Raw genomic sequence first — 16,488 nt, forward strand, 5'->3', positions numbered from 1 at the left:
GCACTCTACAGTTAGGTCTACCGAGACAGCCATCAGCTATGATTTAATCTATACTGTAAATACTTTTTCCTGCAAAAATATTATATATGAACTTGAAGCATTTTTGCAGAAATAGTTTAATTTGGTTTATTTTAAGAAAATTAATGTGCATCAAAATGTGTGTTTTAAACACAGGTTATGGGTTAAAATTCTTCTGAAGAAAGTTCACCTTGTTCTTTTAAATTTTCATGGCTTTTCATGTATTGCAAAGGATGGTAATTCATCATTTTTTAAGAACAAGTTACTTGAAAAATATATACCTTGTAAAAAAGTTTAGGTGTTTGTTAGCTACGTTTTGCTTAGCTTTTATTACTGTAGTTTTGCATTTTAGATCTTTAGATAGTTAAGACTAACATTCATGATGGGTAGCTTTTTTCCTTTAGAGGAACTGGTACTTTTAGGAGCAATGGAATGATGTTCAGTGTAGCTCCAGTTTGAAACCTGTGTATCTCTTTAGCACAAAAATACAATAGCAAGATACAGAGCTTTACTTTTAACAGCCGGCATCCTTGCCAATGAAATCTCCAGTTACCTCCTGCAGCCTGATAGTTGAGGGCATTGTGTGTTCATTTCCAAGGCTTATTGTATGTATGAAGAAAATATTTTCATTAGTGTTTTTTTAAATTGGGTCAGGGAGAGAGACAGAGGTTTATTAAATTAACAAGTTACTTCATGAAAGTCCTTTTCTACTTATTGTGCCAATTGGAAAGAAACGTTTCTGTGTTACATTAGTTTATGAAGAGCAAGCTTAGCTTGCTCGAGTAGCTGGACTACCATAGAAATAGCTAGACTTGATGCCGGGGAAGAAATCTTACAGTGGACAGTTTTAAGCAAGATGTTTGGGGAGGGTTTCTGTGTGACTGAAAGCAGTTTTTTGGGTGCCTTGTATTCTGAAATATCAGGGGGGTTATCCTAACTTAGGGCAGTACTGTTATTAATACAGGATCTAAATCACTATATTGAATCTCACTGAGCTATTTACTTGAATAATACTCAAGTATTTTCTTTTATTAGAGCTTGTTTGTCTTTTCATTTTTATAAGTGGTTGCTACTCTTTTATTAAGAGAAAGAATAAAGACATCTGCTTTACCTTTTCAGGAGCTCTTCTCTTTATATACCTCTGTCAGATCACCTCCTGCTCCTCTCTCAACCTTTCTGTCCACTGACTTTTAATAAATATGTGAAACATCTCTCTTAGCACAGATTGGTGTTGTCACCTCAATATATATTCCTTCATACTGAAAATGAGCCATGTTTTTCTCCTCCTTGAGTTCTGTCTCTTAGGTTCAATTTAGTGGCAGCACCATCCGTCTCACATATGCGTACTTTATTTCCTGAATATCTAGAAGAAATTTTCCTCCTGCCATGTTCAAATAAAAGCTTTTTTTTATATATAGCAGACTATTCCTTCATACAGAGCTTTCTGTGGTATCATCTGTATCTGTGTAAGTTAGAAAACTGCCCCTTGTAATTATTTCAGTTCATGAAGTTCATGCTGAACTCAATACAGAACAAAGATTCACAGAGATAATTATTCTGATAGAGCACATGGAAACAGCATTGACTACTCTGCAGTTGTCTTGTCTTAGAAATTTGAAGTCTGTCCTTCAGATGCTACCTTGAGGAGAGGAGGGAAGTTGTTCTGAGTCGCAATTGCAGGGTGGGTTTTTGGTTTCGTCTTCGTCATCTTTTTTCCCCCCATTTATTCCCTAAATAATGCAGAGTGATGCCAAGGAGCACAGCTTCACCAGAACCTTGTCCTTTGACTCCAGGCACATTTCAAAGCAAGTCAAATTGCTACTCCTACATTTCATAAGGGGCTTGATCATATTGTGTATCCTGGGTGTGCTTTGAAAATGCATCTGTAGTTGAGCTGAGGGTTGCTAGATGGAGAAATTACTACTTTATAGATTCCAATTAAACAGAACTTGAAAACTAAACTACACGGTCTGCTGGAAACTGTAGAGGACAGGTATACAAGTATAACTAGGTTCCCATGGAGGGTAAAGCAGCTACACTGTACTACATAAATTTGAGTTAAGTCCCATTTTAGTCACCTACATTTTTCTTCCAGTCCTGCCTGATGTGTGGGTTAACAGTTCTGTCCTTTCATTCTTAAATTAATCCTGAACTTGTGGATAACTATTGCTTAGGAAGTTTGCTACAACATACCAGCTCAGTAGTCTCACTGTATGCCTACACACCCTTTGTTCTTCATATCTGAAGAATAGCTTCATCTTTCGTATCTGAAAGGTTAGACCTGGGTATGGGTCTCTTCAGTATTCTTCAGCATCCTCTGTACTTGATATTAAATAGTGGATGTTTTTTGACATTGACTGCCACACTCTACATTTCCTTCTCTTTCAAAGCTTGTGATTTATAGATCTTCTTTGAGTTTGGTTTTAATTACTGGATATTCTTTGCCATTATGTAAGATTTCACTACAAGCTCAATTGATTGAAATAGAGATACAACAGTATAATAGGATCAAATAGTTGGAAGATGAAAGTAGACTAAATCAGGCTTAAAAATAAAATGCACCTTTACCTGGGAGAGTGGTTAGCTGTTTGAACAGCTTACCATGGTTCACATGGATTCTCTGTCACTGATGTTTTTTTGAGGCTAGATGTTTTACTGAAAGATAAAATTACTGAAGATTAAATTAGGAATTAGTTTAGGGGTATTTTATGCCATGTGTAATACGAAAGACCAGATGAGAACATTACTGGGATCATCTCACTCCCACTTCAGGAATCTGTGGGGTACAGTTTAGTTCAGATCCTCTTCTGCAAGGCTAGAGACTGGTTAGTACCCTGTGTCTCTCTGTGTTTGGTGTCTGTCTCCTTTCTTTTGACTCATGCAGGAGAATTTAGTAATGCTTATTTTCAGCAGGTTTTGTTCTGTTCTGTGTAATACACAGACAAAGCTTCCTATGAATCCCCATCTGCACTACTCCTTTGATTCTTTTTCAAAGTGGAGAAAATTTGAAGGTGTATTACTTCAGTGTTAGAGAAGGTTTGCATTCTAGTTAGGGAAAAAAGGGTTGTGCATGATTGAGTAGCTGTGTCCAAGGAGGCTGATCTCCAAGATCACCTTAGATGGGTGGATCAGATTGTACACTTCAAAGGCTTGAAGATGTGCAAATGTGTCCCTTTGTTCATTTGAATTAGCTCTCACTACATAAAACCCAGAGGAAAAATTAAGATCTTGATTCATTAGCCTACCAGCTTGAAAGAACATTCATGTCCCTAGAAGATGTTACATCGTGAACGTTTTTGTCTCAGTCATTACTTGAACTTGTAAACCCGAGATTCGAAAATAACCATTCAGGTCTGTGATTTTCCTGACCCTTATGACTGTATTGCTATTCTAATTCAGGTTCATGTTCTTCTCAGATATTGAAGTCATGTTATTGGGTGATATCCCATTGGATATCCCATTACTCAGGGATTATCAATTCAGTCTCTCAACATGATGAAGATCTGTGTTTCTTTACGCCTCAGTGACAGCTTCTCCTTCATTTCTTCTAATTCTGTACAAAGTGCATTAACTTCTTTGAAGTTCCAAAGAGCAAAAATGGGCAAGTGGATGCCACAGCCATTTTGGTACATAGGACAGGTCTTTAATGTGTTCATCTTCTGTGGGAGTGCATGTTAGATTTCTTGGTCAGGTGTATCAGGATGTCGCTATACTTTGGATGATGTGGCAGAGAGATTTCATAGTGCATGGCTACAGCTGGGAGGACTGTGCCTGTCAGGGGCTGCCCTTCTACAGTACAGTGTCCATCTACAGCCCACGTTTCCTTCCAGGGTGCCATGTGCTGGGCATACTCCATCAACAGAGCAAAATCAGGCTGGAGAGGGCTGCAGTGCTTCATTCCCAACACACAGTGGTCGGTGTGAGGCAAGGGAGCAAAAGTATGGCTGAGTCTCAGGCATTCTGAATACAACAGAGGCTGCAGAAAAGAAATGCTTGAGGTCTGGATTTTTTTAAAGCATTTAGACAGCCCAGATGCTGAAAAAACCCCTCGTTCTCATGGCCCTTTTTCCTCTGAAATCAAATGAAACCTGGAGCTTAGGCTTCAAGCTTTTAAGTCCTTAAGTCTTACTGACATTGATGAGACTTACACTGCCGAGTATGTTTGTAAATCCAGGCCTCTTCTGAAAGTTCCAGTGTATGACTGCCTGGTTTTCAGCATCCACATACTCTGAAAAATACATTTCTTCATCGCTTAAATTCCTAAAGTCCTAAGAGCTTTGGAAGTCCATCAGCTGTTCAGTACTTAGAACCTTTTTAGTATCTGATGCCTTCATAGGGATTAGTTAAAGTTCTTCCCTGTACGAATTTTTTCTTTCTTGGTTAAAATTTTATGTTAATAATATAACCCCTGAGTCGTTTTACTTTTGAGAAATCCAACACAGAACACATTAGTTCTCCATTAAGAGGCTTCTTTTATGGAAGCCAGGACTATTCAACAGTTTCGTGAGCCTATTTTATTAATATTGACTGAAAAGTTCTCAGTGTTAGTCATCACAGAGCCATAGGATATACTCTGATTTTTCAAAGACTTGAAATAAAAGCAACAAAACCCTGCTTGTAAACATATACTACCATGGATTAGTACAAACAATTAAAAATCATTAAGACCCAGTACAAAACAAAACACGAAAAATCCCCGACAGCATCAAATTCCAAGCTGTGAGCCTTTTGCAAGAATGTATTTTTCCAAGGAAAGAATATCCCTGGCTTCCACGAAGATTTTTTCAAAGTCATGTTGCAGCACTTCAGTTCCTCCTGCTACCTCTTTTCGTTTGTAGTATGTCTGTGCCTGACCTTAACATTTTGGATCAATTATTAGACGCAAGTACAGTCTTTTATATGCGATCGAGTTTAGTCTTTGCATGGTGAGATTTGTTGATGCAACAAAAATGTTGATGCACGTGTAAAGTAGCTCAGTGTAAACACCTATTGTGCATGTGCCTGTTCTGTTTACTAAAATTTGTCCCTAAATCTTTAAGCCTAAAACTGTACATATTTTGAAACATTCTGTTGTATGGAATCTCATATTTAACAGTTTCATGGGGTTGTTTCTTTGGAAGTAAAAGTGTTTCTCAAGAGCCTTTTTTTTCTACCCGCTCCCAGTGAAAAGAGGAGAGCAAAGCCATCCGCTTACCACAAAGCAGTGCCACCACAAAGGAAAGATTAAGGGTTTAGAGAGAGGTCAATGTGGGTTTTTCTCTAACTAAACACTTTCCTAAAGTTTCCTTGTGGAAAAAATAATGAAGTCATCTCAGAGTTTTTAAAGAATTTTTATTTCTTTTTCACCGTCTGCATTCGCTTGTCTTCTCAGCATGGATGTTTAATCTTTCTAGGCTTTGTGAATTGGTCCAAATGAATAAGTGGTGAGCTGTCTCTCTAGGAGCTAGAGGCTTATTCTAAGGCCCTAATCACTGAGTAAACACATCTTTGCCCTCCCTCTCTTACAACTGCTATATAATAGTCGAGATTCTAGCACAGTAACCTGGATATTGCAGGGATCGACGCTTTGAAATGCAGAATGGCTGATCCTCAAAAACAGACAGTGCCTGATCTTCCCCTGCCTCTTTCTTCTTTTTAAATTAAATATCACCACAGAAATGCTGTTTTATTGCTTGATATTGTGCATCAGTGCCCTGGATTTTCAAGTTTAGTTTCAGTCAACATTGTTGGCTGCACTTATATGGATCTCTGCATGTTGGGCTTATTAATGGCCCTTCCTGGCACATGTGTACGTGGTTCTGAAGAACAGTGAAATTAAATTAGACAAACATTAATGCAAATTACTAATCCCTTTCCCAAACTCTAATGTTCAAATGTATTCTTCTTTTTATAAACAGTCATTAAGTTTTATCCAAAGGCAGTATATGAGGTGATAGCCATACCGGATTTTTTACAAAGACAGCTTGTCTCAAAATTGCATCCCATCTCAGCAAATATGTTGAAGTAGGATTTTGAAATACGGTAATATATATGGGTATGTGGGAATGGAAAGCTGTGATTTTCTGAATGGTATTTATAATTCACTGAATACCAGATATAGCATCATAGAATGGTTTGGGTTGGAGGGGACCTTAAAGCTCATCCAGTTCCAACCCACTGCTGCTGGCAGGGACACCTTGCACTATAGACCAGGTTGCTCCAAGCCCTGTCCGACCTGGTCTTGAATACTGCCAGGGATGGGGCAGCCACAGCTTCCCTGGGCACCCTGTGCCTCAGCACTCTCACAGTGAAAAACTTCTTACTAATATCTAATCTAAATAAGTTTAAATCCATGCCCCTTTGTCCTGTCAGTACCTGCCCTTGTAAATGGTCCCTCTCCAGGTTTCTTGTCATCACCTTCAGGCACCGGAAGCTGCTCTAAGGTCTCCCTGGAGCCTTCTCTAGGCTGAACAACTGCAACTCTCTCAGCCTGTCTCCATAGCAGAGATGCTATGGAGGTGCTCCAGCCCTCAAGAGCATCTTCATGGCTTCCTCTAGAATCTCCCCAACAGATCCATGTCAGTTGTTCTTCCCGTATCCAGGAACACTGTCGCCCCATCACAGAAGGCCACCAAATTTGTCTGGCACTATTTGATGTTAGTGAAGCCATGTTGGCTGTCACCTCCTTATTTTCCATGTGCCTTAGCATAGTTTCCAGGAGGATCTTCTCTATGATGTTGCTGGGCACAGAGGTGAGACTGTCCAGCCTCTATTTCCCCAATTCCTTCTTTTTTCCCTTCTTACAGTGGGAGTTATGTTTCCCCTTTTCCAGTGGGAACTTCAACACCTAATTTCTCAAATATGATGCATAGTGGATTAACCACTTTACCTGCCAATTGCTTCAACACCTGTGGGTGCATCTCATCACGTCCTGTGGATTTGTGCACCTTCAGGTTCCTTAGATGGTCTTGAACCTGATCTTCTCCTACAGTGGGAGAAGTTGCTAGTGGGAGAACTAGCTGTATTTTTCTCAGTCAGCTGTCTATATTTACGAACATATAGACTTGCTTTCCAAAAGGTTGTCTGAGGTGTCATGGGGACACAGCACACCTCTTTGCTGCTGGCAAAGAAGCTCAGACATTACTTGATAGGGTTTCAGAAGAACTCGGCCCAAAATTATCTTGTTTCAAGAGGCCATAAACACCATCCTCAACATCTGCTCTTTGATAAGATATAAAACGAGATATATCAGCACTCACAAAATCAATGTGGGATTTAATCCACATCTCCTGTGCCATTTCTGTTGTGTCTTACACATTTGCAGCGCTATCATTTTTTCAGGTTGTTTATAATCGTTTCGTATTGTAGATGCTATTGTATCAAGAGGTGTGTTCCTTGCTTGGGGAAATGTTCCAAATGTCTCTATTGGGCAGCAAGCCGAAAAAAGTTCACTCAGTTTCTTAAGCTAAGGCCCTTAATAAGGTTTTTGGCTTTCGGTCAATTGTTATTGTACACGTTCATGCAATATATCGTGTTCTGATACCTGAAATAAAATATTAGGAAGCATTCAGAAGAATTACAGATTTGGAGGGATGGGCCATTTGACTTGAAATCGTCTGGGTTTTTTCCCTGGTGTGTCCGTGTTGAGATACTCTGCAGCCTTGATAAACACCATAGGTTTTACTAATGCACAAATCTGCAGCAGTAATTTGTAATTACTCATTATCTGAGGATGTTTTCACAGATCTTCTTTCATGTCTTTTCAGAGAAAGCTTCTTGCTATCTACCTCCACCATGATGAAAGTGTACTAACCAACGTTTTCTGCTCACAAATGCTTTGTGCTGAATCTATTGTCTCCTATCTGAGTCAGAACTTCATAACCTGGGCATGGGACATGACAAAAGAAGCAAACAGAGCAAGGTAAGACTCTGGACTGTAAGTGGATCAGCTTTTCTTTTAAGAAAGACCCGAATCTCTGTGTATCAAATCTTCTGCTGCTTGAACTAAATCTATTTGAACTAAAAACTTCGTGCTTGTTCTTAGCTGATCAATGAAGATGTGGTGATGTTCACTGAGAATTGGACTGTCCTTGTCTTCATTACAAAGAGACTTCTTATTACTGTGCAGGAAAAAATATTTGAGTAAACCATTTCCTTTTTGTTTTTTTCTTTTGAGTTTATTTTACAAACATAGTTCTAGGAATGCGTCTTTGCAGTTTTACATTGCAGTGCCATAATATTGCGTGACGCTAATTGTATGTGTATAGGTGTAACTGCATTAGAACCATCTGGGGAAATAACTACAGTTCTTAATGAAGACCTTACTTTAAGAATAGCATTCATGTCATAAATGAATATTAAAAAAAAAGGTGCAAAATAAAGATTGCAATTCATATGAACTTTTTTGAACTACAGTTTTCACACAGAATGTTGCTTTGGTAATTTTGATAGGATTTGATATAATAAAAGCCATCCTATGTCTTAGAGGTACCATCAGTTTGCTGATGGATAAATGAATTAAAAAACTCTTTATTCCACCTCTTTCTATGTCTTTTATGTGTTCCTAATGAATTTTCTTATTTTTATGTTAAGACCTCTCGATTAACAATTCTATGATTATAGTTATATTTAGAAATCAGATTTGTTTGGTTTTCTAACTTGGTCCTTATTTCATCACCTTTATTTACGCAGAAGATGACTGCTTGCCAGGATAATGTCTGGCGGATATTACTGTAATGAGAGTTATTATAACTTTTGAACAAAAGATGCAACAGGCATTTGAGCTGGGATAAATTTGTCACTTCTGTTACACAATTCCATTGATTAGTGAACAATTAAAAATACATATTTCTGTTTCATTCTTTTGTGGCTTGCTAGAATAGAGCATTCATCTATTCTTATTCTTAACTATGTAAATTGTAGTTAGTATTTCTTTACTAAAAGTGGAGATGGAGAACCGAACAGTCTCTTTTTTCAATACACTTTATAAATGACACTTGTGTTTCACAGGAATTCCTTGCTTGACCTCCTGCATTTCATCACTGGACGAATCAGCAGCTATGTTTCTAGTTTAAGTTGTTGTAGAGAAGAATTAAAGGTTACGGAAAAAAGCAGTTGCGAAAACAGATTAGAAGTTTTAAAAACAGCAAAGAGAGAGGAAAAAGAAACATCTAGGTTCTTTCATGGGACCAAATACATAGACTGGAAAGTTGCTTAAGTCTTTTGGTATTGCCATTCATGGGCAGTAAGGAGCCTCCTCCTTTTCTTTTATCCCACAAGTTGGTGTAGAAGGAAACACTATTTCTAAACCATCTGTAGTGGCTAAGTTCAGTTGACTACCTGCTGTTCTATTGTTCCCTTTTCTATTTAATTCTCTAGTTTCTTTTATTTTACAATGACAAAAAATTGCAGTGTAGTTTCTTTTGAAAAACTGTGTTTGAGGGGTTTTTTATGACTGACGATCAACAGCCATGTAATTGCTTTGTTGTGTTTTACTAAAGAAATCTATTAAGTAGCACAACTTTGATACACTAGTAATAAGAGTTTGCAGGTTACCGAGACACCTGTGGTGACCAAAGCGACAGAAGCTGCTTATTAGAAAGAGCCTGTACAGCTGTGTCCTATTAACTCCTTATGACACTTCTTAAAACACAAAATAAAGGGCTTGTTTAAGGCTTTATAGCTATTCTCAATGAACCTACTCACCGATTATGCAGTGCGATAGGGTTTTTAAGCCTTCATTTTTTGCTTCCTCTTAACAACAACAAAGAAACTGTCATATTAACAGTGAGGTCAAAAAATAGTAAGGGGTAAGCAAGGCATGCTGGCTCAAATGAGAATAATTTCTTGGTTGTGTTTAGTGTCACATCCTGCTCCTCAGACTGTGATTTCTTTGGAGGAGTCATGATGCTTCCTTCTCCCTTTGGGAAGTGCCAGTGCACTGTGGGCATTCCCATAAATATATACTCAGTACCACCTATTTAATTACTACCCTTCATTATGTGACAGTGGTCTTGGAGCTTATTTTGTTCTATATCCCTATGAATACAGTTCAAAGCTTTTTATTTGAATGGTGGCAACAACAGAGGGAACTGCTTTTTGCATGCTGGTGTAGCCCAAGAGCAACTCATTTGTGCTGTTACAATTGCATTAGTGAAAAAGCAGAGAAATCAGTCCCACTTTATTGACCTCAATCTATAGGGACACCTAGAAGTCAGTAGTAAAAGGCAGGTTTTCACTATTGTAGCATGGCGTGATTAAATTCAAATATAAATACTTTTCTCAATAAGCCAAAAAATCTGGAATGTTCCAATTCTTTTTCTCTGCTGTTCTCTTTCTAACATTTATGGATACCATTCCACTCCAAAAATAGTAGTTTCCGTAGGGGTCCATCCTGAATATTATATGACAAAACCAGCTCCAAAATCTTGTCATCATTTTAATATGTTTCTTGGTGGACACTGATGTAGGGGTGTGCTTTGAACGCTGTGTTACTGTACACTGGCACTTTTCAGCTGGAATCTCTAAACTATGTTCTTCAGCACCCCTTGCAATGGAGCAAAGAGTTCTGTATGTAAGATTAGAATGAAAACACTGTGTGCAAGACCCAGGATAAGTGTTAGAAGTAGTGCAAGAGCATGAAGAGCATAAGCCACCCAGGACTGTTACTGTGTCAAACTGAAGGAGAACTCTAGTTAATACACTTAAGAGGATGATTTGATTTGGCTTCTGTAACTTTTAAGTGCCTCTGATGTAAAGTTCATAGGAAAGGAAGCAATTACCTTGGGTAATGCTGCAAGTTATGAATCTTTTCATTAGTACAGTAAAAAAAAAATCATAAAAAAGGGCACAAAATAATAAATAATTAGCCTTCATTTAGGAAATCAAAGTGTTTTTATAATACTGTTAGGGAATCTATGTGACCACCTATAGTTTAGACTTCAGTTTAGTGAGCAACAGTTTAGAATATTCTTGTGATTTGTGGTGTCCATGGTCAAAGAAAGAAAAAAGCCCACAAATCTACACTATTATCTTTTACTTTTTTGTTATATTTCACTCAATTTGTGGTAAATCATGACTTAAAATACACTGTTCCATTGCTTGCTCTGTATATTTGCTACTGTGCCACCCCAAACAGCAGAAATATACTTAAAGGAGGTGTCGGGGCAGTAGTAATGGTTGAAAATTCTGGCCCTACCTCTTGGTCCAAGCTTGTGGCTGCAGCATCTCACCAGCTTCATTGGGCTATAGCATGGGCTAAATGATTCCTGAGGTTTCTATGGTATAGATAAGCAGGAGAGCTAGATAGAAGCAGCCATAGTTCTGGCACTTTCTGACCAAAAAGAGTTGACTGGTTAGCATCATTCCAATTTAATTACATGTTTGTATTGGAGGTGTGTATATATGTATGCATGCACATGCCTAACTTTTTTTGTTGATTCATTAACATGTATTAATGTATTTGTATCCAGGACAGATATACAGTGAATACATATATATACATGTATATCTTCACATGCTTGCATACCCTTATGTTTGTACACAGCATTTACAAACATAGATTATGCATAATATTAACAGATTTCCAGCGTACATTGTTTGCCAAGTAAAGCAGTGCCAAAACCATAAAACAGTCACTCGAATGCCTGCAAGCAGCCTTTTAGCTTTTCATATCGTTGCCCTTGGGCGCTGTATTTCAAGGTGTTGCCAGCCTTTCTCAGCTCTGATGACAGGTACTTGTTAGTTTTAATGTTCAAATGATAGTTTTTCACATTGCTTAAGCTTAGGAAAGAGTTAATTGACTAAAGCGCTTCTCAGCAGCAGGTTGTCTTCACCTGCAATTTCCGTCATCAAGTAATTAGCCATATTCACAGTTGCTGACCCTTAATACTAACCTACTGAATGCTGCATGCCTGGATGAAGACCAGTTGACCATATTACTCCAGCTCCCCAATCCTATTTGATCCTTCAGCAAATATATTGCAGGTGTGGGGTCTGTGAGCGCTGGACTCAGTGAGTTAATTTCTCACCGCCTCTTGAGCAGTGACCGTAGATCCTGTATATGTTGCTTGAAAAACTGCTGGACGTGTTCCTTAGGCACTAAAGCCTTAACAGGTTTCACAGAACAGTGTGAAAACCTTTCCTATTGTATTTTGTAATACTTTATTTAATTTACTTTAATAGCAATACAGTGCCAGTCAATAAAAACAGGTCAAAAGTCTAATTAATGTTTTAAAAATAAAGGTTCTCAAACACCAAGTGAGTTTGTCATTTTCTGTATGGTTTGTTTTGAGGAGAAAGAGGAAAGAAGGTGAGGAGGGAACCCTTCTGTTCCATGATTACATCCCACCCGCTCATTTTCTCCTTTTCTCCTTTGCTTTTGATTTTAGTGGCGGTCTTAACAGAATGTCAAGATCAATTTGCAGCATGGTTTAACTCAAGGTTTGCATTCTGCCAGCAGTGATTGTCCTAACAAACAATGCGGTGTGTTCTTGTAACTTCAGAAGCTTTTAGAAGGCTCATGGCAAGGGCAGCATCTAATGACTTTATTAGTGTAGGGTTTCAAAATGGGCTCAGTAATTGTTTGCATCTCTTTGTCATCTAGTCATAATTACTGCATAGTATTGTTAGGGGTTGTACTTGTGAATAGTTTCCTAATAGCACTGAAATGAAGAAAAAAGGGAAAAGGATAAAAGGTGATTGTCTCTTTAGATGGGGAACAAAACAGCCTGTATATAGATGATGGTTAAACTGTTTATTATACACCCACCAGAAAAGGTAAACTATCACTGCTTAAATATTTATGTGCTTCAAGGTAATTTCATGTTAGTAGTCTACAAATGTCCAAATTTGGAAAACTAAAAACCAGCAGAGTGCATTTTAGTCTGGTTGTGATTAGTAAAATATGGATGTCTCCATAATATTCAACTATAAATAGAAAGTAGTCTCTCTCTTAATATGATTAAGGTTTACAACGCATTGTTTTATATGCCTGTAGGGATGTTTTAAGGTCATATGAAAAAAATTGTTAAAACCACAAGAATTAACTAAACTTGATACATTTGTAAGCATATATTTTTAAGTCCACACTATAAAACCAAATCCTAAAGCAAGTTCTGTCCCACCGTACTCAAACTACAGCCTAGTTATTAAGCTTGTTGAGCAGAAAAGGTGAAAGAATAAAACTCTGTAGTGCTCTGTGCAAAAAAAAGGTGAAGGCAGAAGAACAAGTAGTCAAGACAGACTTATTGGACTATTTTGAGGAAGGAGGAAGAAGTCATTCACAGGTCTCCATCTAACAACAGAAGTCCCCAACTGCACCAGCGAAGTCTAATGCCAGATTAGAAATGTAGAGAAATTTAGCTGTGTGTATCCATCTAAATCAACCACCAGAAGAAATCATTGAGCTGGCAGAGTCAGAATTGCTTGTACCAAAATGCAGCTGGAAGGCGTGAATGCATCTCCTTGGTACTGCAGGGTGCCAGATCGGGACAAAGAATCCTTGCAGAAGTGCAGATGCCCATCCTCTTCCTTTAGGTTAGGGTGACTGTTGTGACCTCTCGCCTCTCCCTTTTGTTACCATTCTGACTGCCTGTGGGTCTTCAAGAGCTTCAGACAACAGGGTTCAGTCCATGCCTGGCCAGAAGGTTCAACTGTACCTGCATTGCTTCTGACCAGTGGTTGTCTGGTCTCATCTTCTTTGTGAGGGAGGTTTCTCAGCATTTCTCCATAACCAGTGCCAGTACTTTACTTTCCCTTCCTTTAGACAGTTCACACTAATACATATCTGAAGTTTCTCTTGCAGCAATCAATGGCAATTACATCTTGGTACATCCGGTAGGCAATGAGGCAATTCTCTTTCTTTGCTGCTGTGTTCTTTTGACTTACATATCTCATATTTTACTACACTTTCCTTAAACTAAGAAACTGAGTTTCCTTCAATCTTTTCCTTGTAGCTTGTCCTTTTGTAGACATTTTTTATTGCAACCTTCTTATGGTCCTTCTATAATTGGTTTGCATCATCCTTCTGTAATGAGATGCGCTGTGCCTAAAGCTGCCTTCTCAATGCTAAATACAGAAGGAGGATTATTTCAGGTTGTACAAACCATCATTCTGTTTACTCACCCCAATATGATGCTTGTCTTCTTCCCATCATGACTTTTCTTCTTCTCTTACTGCTTGATTCTTATTCTGTATTTGTGCAGTTGTTCCTCCTACTTGGAGACTTTCATGACCTTGTTGAATTGCCTTTTACTTGTCAGGACATTTCTCCAGTTTGTGAAGATTATTCTGAATCCTTTTACTGACCCAAATGTGCTTATAGCTTTCCCCACTTCACTAGCATCTGTAAAATAACAAAACATGCTCTCTTTTCTTATCTAGGTTATTACAGCATCTACCTGTAGCAAGCTTTGGATATTCCTTAGCAAATCATATTACATGCCTTTCTGATATGATAGGCAATAATCAAAACTACCACTGATATGCAAGGGCATTTTGTGTTTTCCATTTTTAGCACAGTATTTTAGCAAGGAGTCTAGGTATATTTTATTTATACTTTTATCAATGTTTTTGTTTGGGGTCCAATGGTAGCCAAAATTAATGAGTTTCTAGAGGGATGTGTTTTGGACCAAATGGGGTTATGAAGTATTCACCTAATCTGTTTGGACCTTCCAGGATGAAATCAGAACTTCCACATTTTATGAAAAGATAGATAACCAACCCATCTAGGGTTTACTTTTGCATAAAGAAGAAGTGGATAAAATTCTGCTTTTTCCATCTGAATCCCTGGATATTTAGCGTGTGGATGCTAAAGAGGGTATCCATAATTTGATTCAGGCTGCTTTATACATCTTTAAACCATGCCTTGTGTCTGTTGCTCATTCTCCCCTCATGTTTGAGTCAACAGTTGTGACCCTACCGATGTGGGTAAGACAGTAACTCTGTATTATGGAGACTATGGATAGCAACCTTATTTTAATATACCATTTCATGACCTCAGCTTTTACTTTTATGTAAAATGTAAATACCTAACACAAAAATGTTATTTTTACATTAACATTTTAATGAGCCTTATGTTGACTTTGCAGTGTATAGAATTATGAGGAAAAAAAAATCAGAAATCTTGCATCTTTGATATTCAGCATTGTTTTCTTCATGCTCAAGAAAGGAGTTACCTTCTTGTCGCACCCATTTCTGAAGCTTTAAAGCTTCTTAAAGCAAGATTGATCTTGGGAAATATCTGGCCATTAATTAATCGCTTTTTTTTTTCAGCCAAAATCATCCCAGTTGTGGACTGAACACCACTTCAGACTGAAAGGGAGTAGATATTTTACAAGAGGTTATCACATTTTGTCCTGTGGCTGCTTTTTGCTTTTTGAGCAGGACTTCAGGCTAAAATGTTGCAGCTAAAAGCGTCTCCAGTGCAGCCTTTCTGCTAAAATGTCCTTTGCAAGAAGCATAGTGGGCTCCATGTGCCAAAGGGCCTCATTTTAGGAGGAATTTTTCCAAAGTTTTCCCACCAGTGTGTAAAAATTAAAAGTAACTAGAGGAGTATTTGTATGAGCAAGACTGTAACATATAATCACATCTCTCTTATGTTGGTACAGAAAATAAGGAAATTTGATGAAAAATCCTATGCAGTTTTTAGTATTTATTTTAATACATTTTATCCATACATTTGAGATCAGAGTTCTCTGTATGGAAGGGAATTTGCCCTTTAGTGTACTAGACAAATTTGCCAGTACAATTATTAATTAACCTGAAGGTGCTGGGGAGAGTTTAAGAAAAGCAAAAGCAAAGGAGAGCTTTCCATTTTTGTTTGAACATACAGAAAACATTCCAAATATAGCATCAGGTGGCCCTCTTTGTGCATTTCAGGGTACACTACAATGTATGATATGCAGCTTGCTCTGCGTTAGTTTCCTTTTGCAGGTTTAATTGATTAATAAGAAAAGAGCTAGAATTTGCATTTTAGGTTTTGTTACTCTTACTGCAACTATATCATGTCATGACTGCTTGACATTTTTTATTCATAATGTCTTGAGAAGGTAGTGTAATTTGGGGATGGATGCAAAGCTATTAATCCCATCAGATCGTATCATCAGTTTGATTCCAGTAGGTAACTAAAAACTGGTACCACAACGGAGGACAGTCATTGAGTAGTTAATACTTAATACACTACTACTACTACTTCAGTCATGACTGGTAGGTAGTGTCCATGTCTTTGAAAGCCATACCAGTCACCACTTTTCTGAGTGGAAAGAGAAGGGAGACTGAATTCCTCTGCTCCTTGAGTGCTTCCTCTAGATCAAGCCAAGAGCAGCAGGTAGCAGTGCTATGATGTACTGTGATTTTGTCATGGAAATACAGAGGACTCTTATTGCTCAGAATCATTGATTCTTTTCTAAGTTCTGCCTTCAAATACTCTTCAATTCTTTTTTTTTTCTTTTTGTAAATTCTTCCTCTACTAACAGTGGGAATCACTTTGAA

The 16,488-nt window shown here is 37.9% G+C and overlaps 1 protein-coding gene across 1 annotated transcript in view; it reads left to right on the forward strand.

The window, feature by feature from the left end:
• FAF1 (Fas associated factor 1) overlaps window positions 1-16,488 on the forward strand; it is a 169,855-nt gene that overhangs the window by 115,449 nt on the left and 37,918 nt on the right. The window contains exon 13 of the mRNA XM_057401776.1: window positions 7,764-7,918. Coding sequence (XP_057257759.1) covers window positions 7,764-7,918 — 155 coding nt within the window. The remainder of the gene's footprint in view (window positions 1-7,763; window positions 7,919-16,488) is intronic.

This window comes from Pezoporus wallicus, unplaced genomic scaffold (assembly GCF_028554395.1).
Source record: "Pezoporus wallicus isolate ANWC-B61680 ecotype Strahan unplaced genomic scaffold, APGP_CSIRO_Pwel_v1 contig_1035, whole genome shotgun sequence".
NCBI lineage: Eukaryota > Metazoa > Chordata > Aves > Psittaciformes > Psittacidae > Pezoporus > Pezoporus wallicus.